The following is a 20,850-nucleotide window of genomic DNA, read 5'->3' on the forward strand; positions in this document are numbered from 1 at the left end:
GGCTGTCTAATGTGCAACTTTTTGTTTCATTTCATTATACACATCTGTTTCAAGCTTAACTCCTTTAATTCCAGCTATTTTGTCAATCGAAGCAGCCAAAATTCCTTTAAAACAGCAAATAAACCTGTAAACAGAAAAGGCAGGTTATTTATGTTTCAGGTGTGTACCCTGCATCAGAACCCTTTTATATATTTCAGTATTTGTCTTGGCACCAAATAATAGAGGTTAACGAAACTGGCTTACTACTTATGTTTTTGTATTTTTCATCCTGCTCAGCTCCAAATAAGTTTGTTAACGGTCATAGTATTTATTAAACAAAATTGAGGCAGATAAATTCATCAATGTTTGAATGCTAAGTTATCACTAAAAAGTCCGAACCTTGACTTCATTATGTGTGGTTGTGATCCCTCTTAGCGAGTTAATGAATCTTAACTGTGTTACATAGGGTGGCTGGGCAATTCCTGCAGGGAAGGATCAACCCAGGACATTCTCATCAACCTCAGAGTATCAGTAGTTGTGGCACAGACAGATCAAGAAAGGACGAGAAAGAAAAAAATAATCTGTTAAAAGAACTTTATGTGGACTTATTGAACAACTCCTGTAGTTGCTTATGTGTGAACAATGCATTATCTATAACAATATATCCATTGACAGGTGCGGTGGAAATTCCTTCCTATATTGTTGCTTGTTTTGTGATGGACAAACTGGGAAGAAGAAATACTTTGGCACCATCCCTGTTCCTGACTGGCATGACCTGTTTTCTCAGCATGGTGATTCCTCAGGTCAGCTTCTAAGATCATCTTTTCCTCAAACTATTTGGGGATGGAAATTTGTACTTTGACAGAAAGCAACAATTATGAGGGAGAAATTTAATATTATCTTTGCCTTTTTAGTCTGGAATTAGTGTTGGGGAAGCCATATTTTAGATCACAATCTCCCACTACACAATTTCCCTGGAAAGGCACCAGTCTCCAGAACACCCACCTAAAATAAGCATTAAGTGCCTTGCATATGCAAATTGTGGTCCCAAAGCCACTTTGTATGCAAATTTAATTTATTGGCCAGAAACTCTAATCATGTTTAACACAATGCTGCACCGATGGGTATTAATACACAACATTTAGAATGAGAGACTTGAGAAACAGCCATTGTTGAGAGTGGAACAAAAAGAGAGAATGCTGGATAATCTCAGCAGGTCTGACAGCATCTGTGGAGAGAGTCTGGATGACCCTTCGTCAGAGCTAAAGACAAAGAAAATATGACAAGATTTATACTGTAAGGGGGGGGGTGTTGTGAATTCAGAGTGGATTCCTCTTTAAAAAATGGAAGTATGCATGATTGACTCTGCAACTAACAAACGACTAACAGGATTATATTCTCAGGATTCAAACACTTTGAAACTGTAGGGGAGTTTTCTGAGCCACCACCCAGTGGGATCATCCAGTCCCACTGAAAATCAGTGGACTTTGGCTGGCCTGCCACATCCTGTGGCAATGGGTCCTGCCATGAGAGGGCATGAAAATCCTGGCCTGTATTTCTACAATTGAGATAATAGTTCACTAACTATAAAAAAAAATCTGATTAAGACATACCTGTTCTTTTGAAGAAAACCTGAACATGTATTTCTGCCGGCATCAGTATAACCTGGTTGATGCAGCTGGCACAATATAGGCCCATGGAATAAGTTGTTCAACGTTTTCTTTTAATTCTCTCAAGGGGCCAGTCTCTCTTGTCTAACATTCCACTTCAGCCCACCTGTCACTTCACATTGGCTTCAGGGACCACCATGTAGATGAGGCCCAGGAGTTAATACGCCTGAATTATTCCATTCCCCTCGTTTATGCAATTAATTCATATTTGACAACTTAGTAAGTGGCTTTATTTTTTTAAGGTTTTATATCTGTTCCTTCTTGCTAATACGAACCTTGGCTAAAGCCCCCTTTAATTTGACTGGCAAATGAAGTATAATGATAGTTAAGAGTGGCACGGTGGCACAGTGGTTAGCACTGCTGCCTCACAACTCCAGGGACCTGGGTTCAATTCCAGTCTTGGGTGATTTGTCTGTGTGGAGTTTGCGCATTCTCTCTGTGTCTGCGTGGGTTTCCTCCCGGGTGCTCTGGTTTCCTCCCACACTCCAAAGATGTGCAGGTTAGGTGGATTGGCCATGCTAGATAGCCACTTGGTGTCAGGGGGATTAGTAGTGCAAATATGTGGGTTACGGGAATAGGGCCTGGGTGGGATTGTTGTCAGTGCCGACTCAATGGGCCTTCTGCACTGTAGGGATTCTATGATGCTATAAGTTCCCATCCACATTACAAGTGTAACTTGTTCTAATTCCTACACATCCATGCCTATCAATTCATGTTTTTTGCCCTGATTTAAACTTACTTCTCCCCTCACGTCGTGGTTTTCCAAGGCCACCTTCTAACAGCGAATCTAACTCCAGCTGCTGCCAATGGTGCACTTACTTAAGTGACCTCTAAACAGAGAGTGGGAGTTGCTCAAAAGACTGCTCTCTGAATTTCTTCCTCATTTAGGGATTTATCTGGCCTTCCTGTGTAGCATGGTGAAGATGAGGCAGTTGCCGGAGTAGAAAGTAGTTTCAGGGAGGAAATGTTTTGGAGAAGTGACACTGAATATTCTTTTCTATTTTATACAGGACATTGAGGCACTGTCTATCACTGTAAGCATGATTGGAAAATTTGCCATAGCTGTGGCATTTGGGTTGATTTATCTGTACACTGCTGAGCTATACCCAACTATAATACGGTAAGTGGTACAAACACTGTGCTTCAATTGCTTTGAGATAAGAATATATTATGAAGCTACTCTATTTAGGATGCCAAAAAGCACATTGGAAACTAGGTGGAACAACTTAGAGCATTGCAATGACCAAGATTGATAAACCATGTAATACAGAAATAATGTTTTATTTCAGGTGGCTAGGCATCTTGGAAAGTAGTCTTTATGTTCTACCTCATCCCTTCAAAGGACTATAAAAGAGGCACAGATCTTTGATTTTCCCTCCACTCATGAAGGTGTTGACTTTGGCACAGCTCTTTGGTACCTCACCCAAACAGCCAATATAAGAAATCTCTTCAACCATATGGTTGAAGGGTTTTATTACTGGGTCTCCCTTACACTTCTTTCTATACACAGCTTTGAATCCAGGTCACAGACCTGAAATGTTAGGCAGGGTTTTGGGTTCTGCTGGGGGCAGGAGTGTAAGCAGGCTGTTGCTGAAAATAGTGACACTGGCTGGCACGCTGGTTTCCTGTCGCCAGCAAATTTAATCCAGTCAGAGGAAAGCTGGCGCAGGAAGCCTGCTGGATTTGGCAGTAAGTTCAATTCAGTTAGTTAAGGAGCTCGTTGAGAAGTTATGGGGAGAAGACAGGAAAATGGGGAAGAGCAGATCAGCCATGATCGAGTTGCAGAGCGGACTCGATGGACTGAATGGCCTAATTCTGCTCCTATATCTTATGAACTTATGAGAGCTCGTAGAGGGCTAGTTTAGGATTTTGTGGGTGGGTGGGTTGTGTGCTGATTCAGGGGCAGGCTAGGTGCATGGAGTTTCAAGGCTGTGGGGAGCCAGTCAAAGCTGCCTCCTGAAATTAGTTTGGCCCATAAAAGGGAGAATGGCCAAAAGGGGAACTCAGTCAGTGGCACACAGGAGCCATCAGAAGAGTGCAGGTTGTAGGGAAAGTGGTCGGGCAACGTAGGGAGTCACCACCCTCCTGACATCATGGGGACATAGAGAAGAGATAAAGCTTCCAGACATTATCTGGAGCCCAGCTGAGTGCATGATCTCACCAACTTCAAAGATCATCTGATCCTGGCACATTTCATCTGAACTCTAATTCACGAGGACAGCATGATCTAGAACTCACTTTGAACTGCCTGTGAAAACACTTCCATTGAAAACGCAGCCTGGAACAGATCTGTTCTTACTGCCAGTGAGGAGTGCACTTTTTTCCCCTTCAAGGATACTTGCTCCCCTTCACCACCTCTTCCCTATTTTCCTGTCTAGCCATTAAAGAATGGAAGCTCATGTGTCTGATGTCTTGCATCACTGGGGGTTTATCTCAGCTGTGAACGTGCAATTCTTCACTTCATGTCTTGCGTATTTATATGGAGTGAAAAATTGCACGTTCACAGCTGAGATAAACCCCCAGTGAACCACTCAGTGCTCTGCCTGACATGGTGGCCTTTTCTCTTGGCCATTTCTACACATTGGTCTCAGATGAGGTGGAGGCAGACTGATTGCTTCTTTCTGCTTGCACTGAGATTCACATGGCAGTCATCCTTATTATGGGACCTCCAGAGGCAGCTACAACAGCATTGGCAATCTCCATTATTCTGCCCTGCTGCAAAGATAGACTCTCAGTCAGAGGGGTCAAGGAAACCAATGATGATCTGGTGCCCCATGAAATCCTCATCCTCCTTGGTGATGACCAAAGCCCTTGGATGGCACTCTGGATGGATACAGAGGAGTACCAGTCACTGGCACAAATGATATTCGTCCAGGCATCTCTGAACTATCAACATCACTGACTGGTCAAGGCCACAGAGCGTGGCTGTATGCATTCTGTGCCTGTCAATGTGCTGCTCCTGCGCCCATTCAGGGCCACGTGGTAGCACTCAGTGAGATCAGCCACTCTACGGAGGAGCTCGTGAGTTCAAGATCCACGTTTATGATCATGCACGTGAGCTGATTGGACTGCACACTCAGCCTATGATTGTGCACTGCCTTGGGAATGTCTCTGACAAGTGTGAGTGCATCTGTTGCTACTGGTCTTAAGTAGAACTGCTTTGTTGTGACTTCTGAGGCCCTGCATCCCTGTTTACCCGAGCATGGGCGTGTCTATCCTCCATACTCTGAGGGGGCTCCCCACAATTGCCTCTGTCACCTCCTCCTGCTTATCAACCAGTGTGTCACGTTGTCTAATCGTATGCAAGGATGCACTGAGGTGACAGTGTCAGAGTGATGGAGGGTGCACTTGTAAGTTGTGATGGTGCTTGCTCTGATGCCAGCTTTCGCCCCAGTGCAGATACAGGAATCTGTCCTTGCCCCTCAATGTCAGAACGTGTGGCAGACACAAGAGATCATGAGAACTAGCCTTGGAGTTCAGAAACCCCTGCAGTTCAGAGGCCTCCCAATCAAGCTATCTTTGCTAAGCTGTCAGTTAGGGAGGAGTGCATCTACAGATTGCAATATCTTTCCACCCTCCACCAGGAATGCCCATCTCTCCTTCCCTGACTTACTCCTGGAGCAGGGGAGCCACACAGTGACCTCCTGAGTTCCTTTCCTCTAAAGCAGTAATTATGCGTAAATGGGACATTCTTTCTTCTTTCAGTGCCCTTTCCCAGACATTAAAATTCCTTTCTTCCTGCAAGGATGAGAGAGAAAGCGATGAGGTGCACTGGTGATCTCTATGGTCCATTGAGATATGCTGTGGGGTTGCCAGCGTTGGACTGGGGTAGGCACAGTAAGTAGTCTCACAACGCCAGGTTAAAGTTCAACAGGTGCTACCAAATAAACCTGTTGAACTTTAACCTGGTGTTGGGAGACTACTTACTGTCCATTTAAATAGGAAGTTATATGCATCAGTGTTGGCAAGCTTTTAAACAGTACTAGGGCTCATAGACTAGCTGAGGGCTCAAATAGGTACCCTGGACATCGTTCAGGAGTAGCATTTGGCCCCAGGCTCCCCGGCTCGCGTAGTTGCTGGAGGATGGATACCCAAAGACCATCCCTGAGGCTCTGGCATTCACTCGCCTTGCGAAGACAAATAGAACATAGAAAAAGTGCAGCACAAACAGGCCCTTTGGCCCACAAGTTGCGCCGGTCATGTCCCTACCTACCTAGGCTTATATATAGGCTTACCTATAACCCTCAATCCTATTAAGTCCCATGTACTCATCCAGAAGTCTCTTAAAAGACCCTATCGAGTTTGCTTCCACCACCATTGACGGCAGCCGATTCCACTCACCCACCACCCTCTAAGTGAAAAACTTACCCCTGACATCTCCTCTGTACCTACTCCCCAGCATCTTAAACCTGTGTCCTCTCGTAGCAGCCATTTCAGCCCTGGGAAAAAGCCTCTGAGAATCCACCCGATCTATACCTCTCAACATCTTGTACACCTCTATCAGGTCACCTCTCATCCTTCGTCTCTCCAAGGAGAAAAGACCGAGCTCCCTCAGCCTATCCTTATAAGGCATGCCAACCAATCCAGGCAACATGCTTGTAAATCTTCTCTGCACCCCTTCAATCATTTCCACATCCCTCCTGTAATGTTCTTGAACTTTTTCCAGCACTGAACCCAGTTTTTTTACCGACCACACTTTTGTGTCCTATCGGTGTCAAAGACTTTGATCTATATGTTCTTGGTTTTGGAGAGTGGCCTTCTCCTGCCACCTCCCCGGAAAGAGGACCTCCCTCCTCTCCCTCACTGCCTCAAGGTGGACTTCTGTGAAGTGAGCAGCAACTCTGCCCTGAGCTCCAGCTCTTTGTCTTTGCTGTTACATGTCTGCTAGTGCAATTCGTGGAGTAAAACAACAGCCTCATTAATGACTGTCATGGTCTATTTGAATTGGGCCTATGTACACTCAGTCCCACCTCCATTCCAGCTCCCATGGCTGCTAATTGGTTGCCCAACCTGCGCTCCAGTCAATTAACAGGCTGCCCTGTGAAAATCAGGGCCTGCGACTGCTTTCTGTCCCACTTACCTCCATCCCTTCACCTGGGAGGATCTGGAAGACATCCTTTTCCTGGCTCTGAAAGGAAAACCTGGCCAGTTAACACTTTCTTCCTCCACAGAGGCTGCCTGGCTTGCTGAGTATTCCCAGCATTTTCTGTTATATCAAATTTCCAGCATCCGCAGAATTTTACTTTTCTTTTATTAGTTCGTGGGAACATTGTTGTTGGCTGGCCTGCATTTATTGCTCATCCCTAATTGCCCTTCGAGGGCAATTGAGAGCCAACCACATTGCTGCGGCTCTGGAGTCACATGTAGGCCAGACCAGGTAAGGACAGCAGATTCCTTACCTAAAGGACATTAGTGAGCCAGATGGGTTTTTCCAAAAATTTGTTGCTAAAATTAACAAAGGAAATTATGAGAATCTTCAGACTTCCATAATGCAGGGATCTTTGTGGACAGAATCCTCTCAATGAGACAGCAGCAAAATACTGCATATGTTGGAAATATGAAACAGGAGTTGAAAATGCTAAAAATACTCCGGTCAGGCAGCATCTGTGGAGAGTGAGTTCATGTCAATGAGCAAATTATGATCCATTTACAGGGTGTATTTTACTGGAAGTCAGTATCAGTGGATTAAGATAATGGGTTGACCAAGTACCCAGTTTAGAGGCGTGGTGATTGGGAATTTGGGAGAAATCAAGATAACTGCCATTGACCCGAACTTCTGTGGAGTTCTCCCAATTTCATAACTTGATTGGAAGATATTGCAGATTATTTAAACAGCCACTGTTAGGTTAAGTCTTCAGGGGTTCTGTCAACCATCAAATCTGTGTGAACTCTAGCTTTAATAATTCTGGATAAAAGCTACATAATAATGGTGAAAAATGTTTTCTTTCAGTTCATTGGCTGTCGGTAGTGGGAGTATGATGGCTCGGGTTGGAAGCACAGTGGCGCCTTTTTGTGTTCTCCTTTCATCAGTGTGGATCTTTCTGCCGCAGGTAATAAGATTTTTAATTAAAAGTTAGCTATTATCGGGGTATTCTCCAGGTCTGCTAGCTCCCAGCAAGCATCGCAATGGCCCAGAGAATCAGGAGTCGGCGGAAAAACGGTCTTTGAGCCGGGCACCAAACCTGTTGCGACCCTCACAGGCTGCACTGCTGGCCCTCAGTGGATTCACGACCAGAATGGGCGGGAAGCCCATATTCAAATAGCCTCCTTAGCATCTCATTAGTGGGTTAGGATGTTGATTCAACGGCTGTTCAAGATGTTCCCTGTCAGAAGTCACATGTACAGGTTCTGAAAAGTGGGGACCTGGCAGGCTAAGCACCAAGAGGGGGCAAGGCGATAAGGCACCATGTAAAAGTTATACTAGGGTGTACGGGGAGTCTCGCAAAGCACCTGCGGGCACTGGTGCTGGTGGCTTGGGACTGACCTCGAGGATTCCTCCCCCACCCCCTCTCCCTGGATCACAGGAGTGGCTTGGCTGAACGTCCTCATGCTGTGGGGCATAGGGGAGGGTTTAGAGTAATCCCTAAGGTGTCACTCTCAGGCAGCTGACCTGTCATTATGTAGCGTGGTTTCGGTTGCATGTCTCACCTGCGATGTAGAATCGTAGAATCATAGAATCTCTACAGTGCAGAAGGAGGTCATTTGGCCCATCAAGTCTGCACCAACAACAATCCCACCCGGACCCTATCCCTGTAACCCCACGTATTTACCCTTCCAATCCCTTTAACCTACACATCCCGGGACACGAAGGAGCAATTTAGCATGGCCAATGCACCTAACATGCGCATCTTTGGACTGTGGGAGGAAACCGGAGCACCCAGAGGAAACCCATGTCTCCTTGAGTGATAATCATAGAATCATAGAAACCCTACAGTGCAGAAGGAGGCCATTCGGCCCATCGAGTCTGCACCGATCACAATCCCACCCAGGCCCTACCCCCACATAAATCCATGTTGATTTTGTCGAATCCCATTGATCTTTTCTAAGTATCCTGTTGATAAATAGGCTCTAACATTTTCCCTGCTGCTGTTGTTAGGCTAATGGCTCTGTAATTCTGTTTTCTCTCTCTCTTGTTTTTAAAATAGAAGGGTTACATTTGCCACCCTCCAATCTGCCAGGAATGTTCCAGAACCTACAGAATTTTGGAGATAGCAGCGAACGCATTCACTATTTCCATGGTCACCTCCTAAAGTACCCTGGGGCATAGGTTATCAGGCCTTGGTGATCTATTGGCTTTCAGTCCCAATAATTTCTCCAGCGCTATAGGTAAAAATAATTTCCTTCAATTCCTCCTTCTCACCAAACTCCTGGTTTCCTGGCATTTATGGTAAGTTATTCCTATCTTCCCCCATAAAGATTTAACTAAAGTAGTTGCTTAATTGCTCTGCCATTTCCTTGTTCTCTATTATAAATTCTCCCTGTTTGAACTGTAAGAGGCCTAAGGGATCTTATAGAACATAAAACATAGAAAAAATACAGCACAAACAGGCCCTTCGGCCCACAAGTTGCGCCGATCATGTCCCTACCTACCTAGGCTTATATATAGGCTTAACTATAACCCTCAATCCTATTAAGTCCCATGTACTTATCCAGAAGTCTCTTAAAAGACCCTATCGAGTTTGCCTCCACCACCACTGACGGCAGCCGATTCCACTCACCCACTACCCTCTGAGTGAAAAACTTACCCCTGACATCTCCTCTGTACCTACTCCCCAGCACCTTAAACCTGTGTCCTCTCGTAGCAGCCATTTCAGCCCTGGGAAAAAGCCTCAGAGAATCCACCCGATCTATACCTCTCAACATCTTGTACACCTCGATCAGGTCACCTCTCATCCTTCGTTTCTCCAAGGAGAAAAGACCGAGCTCCCTCAATCTATCCTCATAAGGCATGCCAACCAATCCAGTCACCATCCTTGTAAATCTTCTCTGCACCCTTTCAATCATTTCCACATCCCTCCTGTAATGAGGTATATATGTCATGCACTCTGACCATCTGCAAGTCTGCATTACTCTCAAAGGAATCCACGGGTACGCTGGGCTTTCCTGTGGTTCAGTAAGCGACCCTGACCTGTTGGCGCACCTCTATGAACTGCTCCTACTCGACGGAGTCGTCAGATGCATTTGGGATCTTGCTCTTTCGAGACTGACTGGCCCATGTACAAACCCTCTCAATGTCTCTGTCACAGCTGAAGACCTGGTTAAAGAGGGGGGTCAGCCAAAGAGAGTCCAATGAATGAGCACATCAACCAGTATTCGCTGAATCAGTGTTCTGCCAGTCAGCCCATGTGACATAGAGGAAGTTCTAGTTGAGTCAATCACTCCAAGCCCCATTAAGGATTTAACGCTGCTGTCTCAGCTCTGCAAGCTGCTCAATCTGGCTACATCTATAGGGCAGAGATAGGATTTCTAAACCTGCAGGCCAGGCCTCCCCACCCCCTGTCCCCGGAGGGTGGCACGGTAGCACAGTACCGTTGGGTTCGATTCCCGGCTTGGGTCACTGTCTGTGTGGAGTTTGCACATTCTCCTCGTGTCTGCGTGGGTTTCCTCCGGGTGCTCCGGTTTCCTCCCACAGTCCAAAGATGTGCGGGTTAGGTTGATTGGCCATGCTAAAAATTGCCCTTAGTGTCCTGAGATGCATAGGTTAGGGGGATTAGCAGGTAAATATGTAGGGATGTGGGGTAGGGCCTGGGTGGGATTGTGGTCAGTGCAGACTCGATGGGCCAAGTGGCCTCTTTCTGCACTGTAGGGTTTCTATATGTTTCTGTATGAGAGTCTATGACAGTCCATAACTCCACAGAAGTGGTTTCACCTCCCCAGCACACAAGTTCCTGACACAGCTCATACTGAGTCCCTCCATGAGGCACCCTCCATGAGGCACCCTCCATTGCACTCCCAGCGAAACACAGGAGTTCAGCGGAGCCCATCATGGATATGCAGACACGGGTTCTCCATGTGGAAGGAAAGATGACTGATGTCTGAGGGTTGAAGCTCCAAGAAGCGGCCGCCAGATAACCTGGGCCGGGGGCAGAGGAGGTTTGTCAAGTAAGGGTGGGAGTGCAGGAATGCCCTGGGTTTTTTGTGTGGGGGGGAGGGGACTACATATCAGCCTGGCATGAGTGGAAACAGTGCTTGTTACTTGTGTGGCCATACTGCACTTTTGAGTTTGATTACATGCAGTGAGGTTAGGAATCACCCAACCCAGAGGCCCTGGTCGGCTCTGAGGGAGCAAGGGCCAGTGTCTGTGATCCTGTCATCTCACTCTTGGAGGAAGCAGCTCCTGCAAGCTGCAATGGAGAAGGTTCATCGGTCTTCCAACGCTACATGATTCAGGAATAAGGGAGAACCTGAGGGCAACAGGGTGTTTGATGATGCTGAGTGTCTCTCTCTCTCTCTCCCCCTCTCTCCCCTTCTCCATCCTTCCCATTGAGAAAAGATGAATTTTGGCTTGTGGCCTGGCCAGCTAGTTTTCATGGTATTGTCTGCTGCAGAGGCAGATAGGCATGGGTGATGGGGCCAAGGCCATCCCATGCCTGATCCAGCATAACAGGAGCCAGGCCTTGATCTTTAGGGGGCTGCCTCAAAGGCTCCACTGCCGGCCACCTATCAGGCAGTGGAGTGGGTACAAACCCTGCCTTTCTGTAGACCATGGCTGGTCATTCAATGAGCTGTTGGACACCAAAGACTGAGCCTTCATAGGGAGACGGTGCAGCATCTGTGCCAGGTTTTAGCCCACCTGACACCTCGAGGGGGAGGAGGACACCCACTCCTGGTGGCCATGAAGTTCACGGCTGCTTTGAACTTTTATGCACCTGGATCGTTCCAGGGCTCGACTGGGGATCTGAACGGCATTTCTCAAACCTCCGTGCGCAGGTATCTCCGTGACATGACATGTCCTGTATGCCTGGGCATCTGATTACATCATCTTCCACGTAAACCAAGCCCATCAGGATGCCTGTGCCATCGCCAGGATGCCCCAGATCCAGGAGACAATAAATGGCACCCATGCCGCCCTCCAAGCTCCATCTCAAAATGAGGCGCCCCTTCATTAACAGGAAGGGATTTCACTCCATGAACTTCTAACTCCTCCTGAACATTATGCACTTCTGTACACGCTATCCTGGGAGCATGCATGACTCCTACATCCTGGGACATACACAAGGGTCACTCTCGGCCGAAGGGATGGTTAATGGAGGACAAGGGCTACCCATTAAGGTTATGGCTGATAATCTGGAGGCGCCAGAACAAAGGGGAAATGTGTTTCAATGAGGCCCACCCACCCTGGCACCAGGAGCATTATCGAGCGGTCCATAGGCATCCTCAAGATGCGATTCTGCTGTTTGGACTGGTCTGGCAGGGTGCTACAATATAGCACCCAGAGGGTGGCATGGATCATGGTTGCTTTTGTGCGGGGCAACACAGTGGAGCAGGAACAGGCAGCCTCATCAGACAGTAGGACCAAGACTGAGCAGATAAGGAGGATGCCGAGAGAGCTGAGCATCCGATGGCCAGGATCCAGGGACGTTGGAAAAGGGAGGCCCCCATTGCCTCCTGATTTGAGGTGTAGGAGCTTTATTGTCTGGCAGATCAACCTCCCCACTCTGCCTTGGCTGTGCCGTTGTTCCCCCCTCTCTGGGCTCCTGCCTACTTCCCCTTTCCCCAATCCTTCAGCTCCATCTCTTCCTCGCCTGACATTGTCTGTACCATGGGTCCAATGCCCTTAGCCATGGACCTCAGTGACTGGCACATATCGCTCTACGATTGGGCAATGCTGTGGATGCACTCAATCAGTGTCCTGTGTGACTGGGCCAAACTCTGATGCACATAAGCAATCTGCGGTCCTGGGCACCTGGACCCAGTTACACACCGACACGTCGCTGGCATCGAGGGAGTCATGGATGTCATTGAATGGGCCACACTTTGGAAATTATTAGTTATGGTACGGACATCTTGGTCCAAGCTGACCACCGTGGATGCCACTCTGTGCAGTGTTGGCCTGGGTACCACTCAATGCTAAATGAGGCTGCCAGACACCTCCACTTGTGCTTGCATCAGCTGGAAGTACGCTGACACCCCTTCCTGCAAAGCCTGGCTCTGCTTTTGCATATTGACCGTTGCAGGGATGAACTGTTCCAGAGGCCCAACATCTGCCTTGGGGCCAGCAGTTCTCGGGAAGCCATCAGACCTCTGACTGGCCATTTCCTTGGATGTTCCAGTCTCCACCTGATGTGCAATAGCAGCAGTGTGGTGTTCACCAGAGAGTGCCCCAGAAGCCTGACCATGAATGTTTCCCACCGAGGTGAATGTCTCTGCACTGGTGCTTGGTGCTGGTCAATGCAGTGACAGTGTGTCTGTGTCCTCCCTGGAGTTAAAGGGCACAGTATCATCACAAGGAGTGAGTATTTATATTGAAATCTCCCATGTGAAATCATGGTTGGCACCATGTAATCATAATCCGTGGAATGCAATGGCGTTGAAGAGCTTTAGATTAATATTTTGGGAGGTTTTATTTTGCTTGATTGTTTTCACAGATGAAAGTGGATTCACTGGGTGCAATCTTTCCAAATTTGCCCAATGCTGGATCAGGCGAGAAAAGCTGTATGAAACAGCTGCTTTTTCTCACCTAATTTAATGGCACCCTGTGTAATTTCAAGCGTGTTGGCGAGGATCCCAGCCAGCTGCAGGGACAGAGTCCAAACGCACCAGCAACACCGAGATTCTGAGATTGGGGCGCCATTTAAAAATCTCAAAGTTAAATTTAAAGCGCTCCCCACCCCATGGACATTGGGACCACCTCCCCCCCCCCACTGACATCAGGACGCCCCTGACGGACAAGGGGAACACCCCCAACCATCACACGCAGAAAGAGAACACCCCGCACTGCAGGAGAGTAATTGTAATAACTGCGCGGCTCAACAATTACTCCGCAGGTGAAAGTAACAATATTGTTTTCTTCAGATTAAACTTTGTACAAGGGACGACGATGAAAATGCCCTTAATCCTCAACTGCCACTCTCCAACCGATGCTCTGCGAGCTTGGACTTGCGCTCCACCATGGCAGAACAGGAGTTTGGACTTGCACTCAACCACCATTCCATGCTCTTGACTCGCGCTCAACCACAATATGGCATGCTCTGCCACGCTACCGCAGTAACCCCCCCCGTGCATATGCCCCCTTGACAATGCCACCTTGGCAGTACCCTTAGGCGTTGCAAGGGGTTTTGCCCAGGCATGTCTCTCAAACCCCTGGGGCATACAGGCAGCAACACACCCCTGGCGTATTTGTCACAACTGGCTTTCATTTTTACAAACCAGTAGTGATTCGCACCAGCATGATGTCACACTGTCAGGGAAGGGGGTGTAGAGGAGACATCATGGGCGAATGTTATGATGTCAAACCTGTTTAATTAGATTAAAATGTAGTTAAATTTGTGGAAATCTGGTTCATGCCCTTGTTGGGTGTGATCCTGATTATGTTGCCGACGGGACGCAGAAATACTCTCAAACTGAGACCTTGCCAGCACAAATCTCTTGTTTGATTTAGTAGCCATTATGGGTCTTGCGCCCGCTGCTAACACAGCCAGTGTTTCTCTTTGATTAAGTTGGAGAGAGTGTCTGACAGTGGCAATTTCCCACAGTTAATTAGAAACAATCAGCTTTGCAGACTTGTATTATTCTAAACCTTGTTCCTGAAGCAGTGTAATACTAATGTGCAATGCTGCTGGTCCACCTTGTGTGGCTTCAACGTTTTAGCAGGTATTATTAATGTTTTCTTTTCTAATGATAAATAATGAGGACAATAAATGCAAGTGTGATGGTATTGGATTTCTTTTAAGATTTTAAATATGTAATAAATTTAACAGTGGCCATTTAAAAAAAAATACTAATATCTTCCTTGTCCCTTTGTGGTAGCTGATTGTTGGAATCATGTCCATTCTGACTGGCTTACTGACCCTGTTGCTCCCGGAAACCCTTGGGAGACCCCTGACCCAAACATTTGAGGAAGCTGCACAATTGCAAGACAAAATGAAACAAGACAAAGCCAAAGAAGCCTCACTACGTGGAGGAAATAGCAGTGCTGCCATGGCGAGTATTGAGAAACCAGATTATATCATCGACGGAATGGAGAAATCAAAGGAAGAGCAGAATCTGATTGAACATTTAACACGGTTGTAAAGCTCACATGTTCATCACAAAGCCTTGAAATGGCCAGGTGTTACAGTGTTAGTACTGATTAGATACTAATATCTTCAATCTGTGAATTAACAAAAGTATACAAGCAGTTTGGCACCTATTGCAAACAAAAATATATATATAGATATACATATATATATATATATAGTAAAACCCAATATTATTTTTAGTAGATTGTCCCTACTCTAGTTAAGTGGTCAGGATAGTCCTATTAGACATCAAGAGAACAACTTATCAATTATAGTGCATGCTGATTTAGATATATTGGAATTTAACTGCAAAATGAATATTGACTGATAACAGTCTAACTCATAGCCTACAGTAGGCTGCATTTTTTATTCTTATCAACTGTTGTGGTTTAAAAATAAGCCTGTTCTTAAATTTTGATCCACTAGGACCTCAGAAATTACTGATAAATAGTTCTTTGAGGTTTTCTTTAACATTAATCAGAACTGGATGACGAGAGATGTGCTATTTTGGTGAGGGAATTCAAATTTGCAGGAAACTAAGACAACTAATTTTGTTGCATTAGATATACAAATCATGAGTCAAGACAAGCTGTTCTCTGTTGTCATGTTGACGAACCAACAAAAAAATACACACCTTATTTTGCAATTAGTTGAGTAAACATTGCCATATCGGCTATACGCAATCCACTAAAATTGAGCTTGATCCTCACTTGGTATCTCAATCTTTAACTACAGATGGTTAGCATAGACATTAAAACACAATCTTTTGTATTTTTATTGCTAGTGGTGTCATCTTTTTGATAGCACCAACATTTGCATCAAAATTTAAATGTATATTTTTGAGGGCAAACATCCTGATGTTTTCCCAATTTTCTGGTCATTCTGGCTCATCCACCAATTCCGGGCAAAAGCTCTCCATTAATGTAATAAAACATGTGGCTTGAATATTGCTGAAAAGAGAGACATATTACCAAAGCTTTTTGTCTTGCACTCATCAGGACAAACACAAGAATACCAAATTTCAAACCATCACATAAAAGATTACTGATTGGTTGGGAAGTCAACTCGCAGTGGCTGACTCATAGCTATGGAGAAAGCAACAGAGAACTAAAGACTCCCTGAGCTCCTGCATAACTAAAAAGCACAAAGCTTGGGTATATTCATTTTATTTGCACAGAATAGGTCCCAGCATATGTCATATCAGGCAAGCGTAAATGAACCATATTACAAGCTTAACTGATTTTCCTAAAGTTGTTGTTAGTGAAGTTATTGGCACACTCAGGATTGGGTTTTACAAGTGCAAAGTGGTTCAGTATGTGTGTACTCTGTCTATCGTGAACAACCAAAGGAACATGCAGTTTGTATTGATCAGCTAATTGTTGGGACGCACGACCTACATACCTGGTATTGCATTAGTGCTGAAATTCATGCATGATGTTGCTCAGTTGTGTGGTAAGTATAACATCTTTTTGGACTGATGGCAACATCCAAGTAGTGGAAAACACCACTTGTGCACCTACTATATAGTTGCAGTGAGAAATAGCATTCTTAACCTGTTATAAAAAGAACACTAGCCATTTGCTCACCTTGCCAGCTTGTTGCAGAAATAGAGCACATAAGAACTATTTGGCGGGACAGTGGATATCTGACCAGATCACTGGTTGCTGTGTATCTCACAAATGGGTCAATCGCCACCTCTTTCAAACTGAAAAGTGCACATTCTGCCTCAAATCACCCTGAAAAGGCAAAGTGTCTCAATGTTTTGAACAATGGGTTAAGCAAACTAAAGGACTATGTTCAAGCCTTGCAGCTTTTTCTTGAATTAGCCAGGTGCATGGGGAGCAATTGCTTTTTCCATGGCAATGCCTTAGCCAGAATTGACTTGCAAATCAATCAGCACCCTTTTTCCCCAGCAATATAAATTACTGGGATTGTTTGAAATTTGATATTCTTGCATTGTCCTAATGAATAAAAGTTAAAATTTTCAGCAACCCGTCTCCCTTTTCAGCAATATTCAAGTTCTGTACTACACGCGACTGATAGAACTTGCGGCCTACATATGATTATCTTTCTAATTGACCTTCATCCCCTATGAGGAAGTGTCTCAGTCTTTGGGTGGCCCCACCCATAACACTGCATGAGAACAGGAACTGATGTAGAAAACAGAATAAAATCTCTACAACAGGAAAGCTAAATACTGTGGATGCTGGAAATTTGAAATAGAAACAAAAATCATGGACCCTCAGCAAGCAGCAAGGTGGTTCGCACTGCTGCCTCACAGCATCAGGGACCTGGATTCAAATCCAGCCTTGGGTGACTGTGTGGAGTTTGCACGTTCTCCCCGTGTCTGTGTGGGTTTCTTCTGGGTGCTCCAGTTTCCTCCCACAGTCCAAAAATGTGCAGGTTAGGGGATTGGCCATGTTAAATTGTCCCTTATTGTCCAAAGATTTATTGGTTAGGTTGATTAGCCATGGTAAATGTGCGGGGTTATGGAGATAGGGAGGTAGGAGTGGGCCCGGGTAAGAAGCTCTTTTGGACAGTCAGTGCAGATGTGATGGGTCAAATGGCCTCCTTCTGCATTGTAGATCTATTCTAGATCATGCTGCACCTGCAGAAGGAAACCGAGTTAATGTTACAGGTCAATGATTGATTTCTCTCCATTTATTCTGCATCATCACTCAGTAATGTAACGTCCATAAAATTGTTTTTAGTCGTCATCAACCTAATTGTTTACAGCAATAAAAATTAAAAAATTTGTAGCAAAAACCATCATCAGGTTGGGTTCAAACCCCTTTAGAAATTTGGCCTTTTCAAAGTAATATTAAAAAACTTTTGGTATTTTTAAAAAATCCATCCAAGTGATCCATGCTGTTTCTCCTACGTTCATATTGCCCTTTGTAGTCAGGAAGGTAAGAGGTTAAAGACTAGATAACTTCAAGGTATTACAATGTCAACTGTCAGTAAACCTGCAAAGATAATCTTTGATTTGTGGAACCATAACAATGCATTAAACTTATTAGCAATTAAGTAATATAAAAGAACAAAAAGCATATTAATGCATGACATTTACTCAAATAATGGGCACATGAATATTCCGCGACACCCACACCCGGTGTTGATGGGTTGCTCAAGCAGGGCTGTCACTCTGGCTACAGAACCAAATGTCAAGCATTGGAGCAGCTACTGAGAAGAACAATTCTTGTTAGATCTTCCAGACTACCAGCCTTGGTGGTTCTGCACTTGGTTTATGACCAGGAATGAAAGAACAATGTTTGAGGCACCAGGCAGCACAACTGAAATGCAAACAGTCCCAAAGTGTCTCTGGTCATTTGCCCTTAAGTTGGAAAAGTTGAGAGGCAAGATTTTAGGGAATAGAGAATCTAGTGTGGAACTTTCTCCACAGTTTCTACTCTACTGCCGCCTTGTACCTATGGCTTTATTATTACACCCTAGTAAAGGAGGCTGACATAAATTATTTGAATTATCTAATGCCACTTTACGTACACAAGTCACCCATAGTAATTGGTATTCCTGTATTGCAGGCAGCACTTCAGTGGTTAATTCTTTTTCCACTGTTGGGCCAATACTGAAGCAAATCAGAGTGCCCCATATTTGAAATCCATTTCCACATATAAAGGGATTAGTCTGATACTGGGAAGTCTATGGAACAGCACCAATCTGCTGGTTTCTGGGCCTGTATTCGCTTGAACTGACAAGATCACTGCAATCGGAGGAGGCAGCAGCTGAAACAGGGCAATACAGCCCCTTTAATTGGGAATTAGGCATTGAGTTTACAGTTCTAAGGGGGCAAGTTTGTTGTGAAATTCCTGGTAATGGTAAGGGCGTTAATTTGATGGATAACATTTATTAACACTACATACTAATACTAAAAACAGAAGAACAACGATCCTTTAGATTTGGTCACAGTGTGGCTCATTTGATCAGTGGCAAATTAATGCAGATTTGAATACTGTTATAATTTACTGTTGCCCCAGTGCAAAAATCACAAAACTTATGTTTTGCGAATGGTGGACTTCTATTGATAATGTAAACATCTCCAGAAATATTGTTCACCTAATGAGGCACATGCATAGACAATAAAATATAGATGATAATTTGATTTTAAAAGGGGGAAGGGGAGTGTGGAAATCCATGTTTTAAAATAGAATGTATATTGAGTGCAGACCTTCCCAATCTAGGTTATCTGAAGCAGATGTCTACTCAATCTATCATGGACTTTTTGAAGAGCTATTTTCTATCTGGTTGGCATATGCCTCATTATGTTTGTAATGCCCAAAGGAAAACTGATATTTTTGACACTTCTCTGCAGCACTCGAATCTTGCTGCATCCTGTTCCCATCTCAAATAACAAAGGCGCACGTACCAAAAATAACAAAAAAGGAATGTCTAAACAGCCATCTTTTCTACCAAATACAAAGTGCTTTGAAGGAATTTTTCAAAACATATCACATAATTAAAGGAGATTTGCTTAGTTATATTTTAAATATAAATTTAATGTATCCTTCTTTCATGTGAGGATATTGTTTTTAAAGACTATTTATTACTTTATGTAATGAATTTGATAATCATCTCTAGAATCTAGCCAGATCCCTCTAGGTCAGATAGAGTGGCTGGTGAAACAGAATATGTTAAGTCCTTTTCATCAGTTATGTATCATATGTTACTGGGGTAATAGGGAGAATTGAGAGGGGTATGAATGCACTGCTAGAATATGTAACGCCCATCTCTCTGGATAATGGTGACTCTAGTGGGATAGTAGTCGTGCTTTGCATCGTGTTCCACTTGGCAGACTTCTTTGAACTTGAGGGATGATTTTAAAACTCGTGAAAGAGCATTTGTACAGGGGCCTGCTGCTGGGTGACCAAAACAGCCACTTGTTTCAAGTGATGGGTCCCCATTTGAAAAGCAAATCGCTGTAGACCCACCTTGCCTGATTCTGCCAAGTTGCATTGAGATACTATTTGGTGGTTGGCTGCAGCTTGGCAGGCACCCAGTCAGACTCGGGCTTCTTTGCTGCCAGAACAGGTGGGCAGCTGGCACACTCTGGAGTGGTTTTTAAAAAATTTTGGGCAGTCGACTGATATGGATGGACTTTTATCCTTACAGATTGTGTTCTCTTCATTAGAGTCAATGTAAACATAGTAGTAACGGTAAATGTACAGCATGTCCTGGACAGTCTGATCTGCTGCAGAAAGTTCAAGGGAGCTAGTCATTTTTGCCAAAGTTTTTTCGTCCGTGAAGAACGTTCAGATTCACACTTGCAACTAGCGGAAATGAGAATCTTGGGCAGTACTAGATTTAGTATCGGTGTCTTGATGAAAATGCAATGGTGCTTCGATTTGAGAACAAATATGAACATTGCTGTAGTGTTCTAAGTAGGTCCAGTATGTCTATTTAAACAGATCTTGTATGATGTTTGGGGGGAGGGGGGGGTGCGGCGGAATAGGGAAAAGGAAACAGTGGAACCTATTTTTATCCACTTAAAGTAGTTGGAAATTTGTCTGGTAAAGTGGTTAAGGTGACACATTTTGTTAAAACAGAACGTTGCAAAACAAAATATGCAGCAAGTTAAGGGATCAGTTTTTCTTTAAATAATATCTAGAGCATGGTTTTTTAAAAAAAGCAAGGCTAGAAGAAAAATTAAATAATTAGTCATAGAATTCATTACTCAGACGTACAGACTTCATAGTTTTAAGTATTTCTAACCTTTAGAATTCAAGATTGATTTGAGACTAATATTGTGGAAAAGACATGCAAAAGTTCTCAATTCAGTATTTCTGTGCTGTCCCCAAAGTGGTGAGGCTATTCACATGATTAGTATTACAATGTGTGGAAACGTACAGAAGTTAAAGTGCAACAGACATTTGTGGTCCCCAAGATTGATTTTTCTCTATCCCCAGTCTGAACACCCCCTCCCCCACCCTGTTAAAGTGCTCATGGGAAAATACTAGGCAATTTCT

General features: G+C 44.6%; 1 protein-coding gene across 2 annotated transcripts in view; it reads left to right on the top strand.

The window, feature by feature from the left end:
* Positions 1–20,502, top strand: part of slc22a16 (solute carrier family 22 member 16) — a 112,831-nt gene extending 92,329 nt beyond the window's left edge. For both annotated transcript variants that reach the window (XM_078212357.1, XM_078212358.1), the window contains exons 6-9: positions 655–782; positions 2,660–2,769; positions 7,600–7,699; positions 14,619–20,502. In XM_078212357.1, the coding sequence (XP_078068483.1) occupies positions 655–782; positions 2,660–2,769; positions 7,600–7,699; positions 14,619–14,882 (602 nt within the window). In that variant the 3' untranslated portion in view covers positions 14,883–20,502. The remainder of the gene's footprint in view (positions 1–654; positions 783–2,659; positions 2,770–7,599; positions 7,700–14,618) is intronic.
* Positions 20,503–20,850: the final 348 nt, after the last annotated feature.

This window comes from Mustelus asterias, chromosome 5 (genome assembly GCF_964213995.1).
Source record: "Mustelus asterias chromosome 5, sMusAst1.hap1.1, whole genome shotgun sequence".
In the NCBI taxonomy this organism is placed as follows: Eukaryota; Metazoa; Chordata; class Chondrichthyes; order Carcharhiniformes; family Triakidae; genus Mustelus; species Mustelus asterias.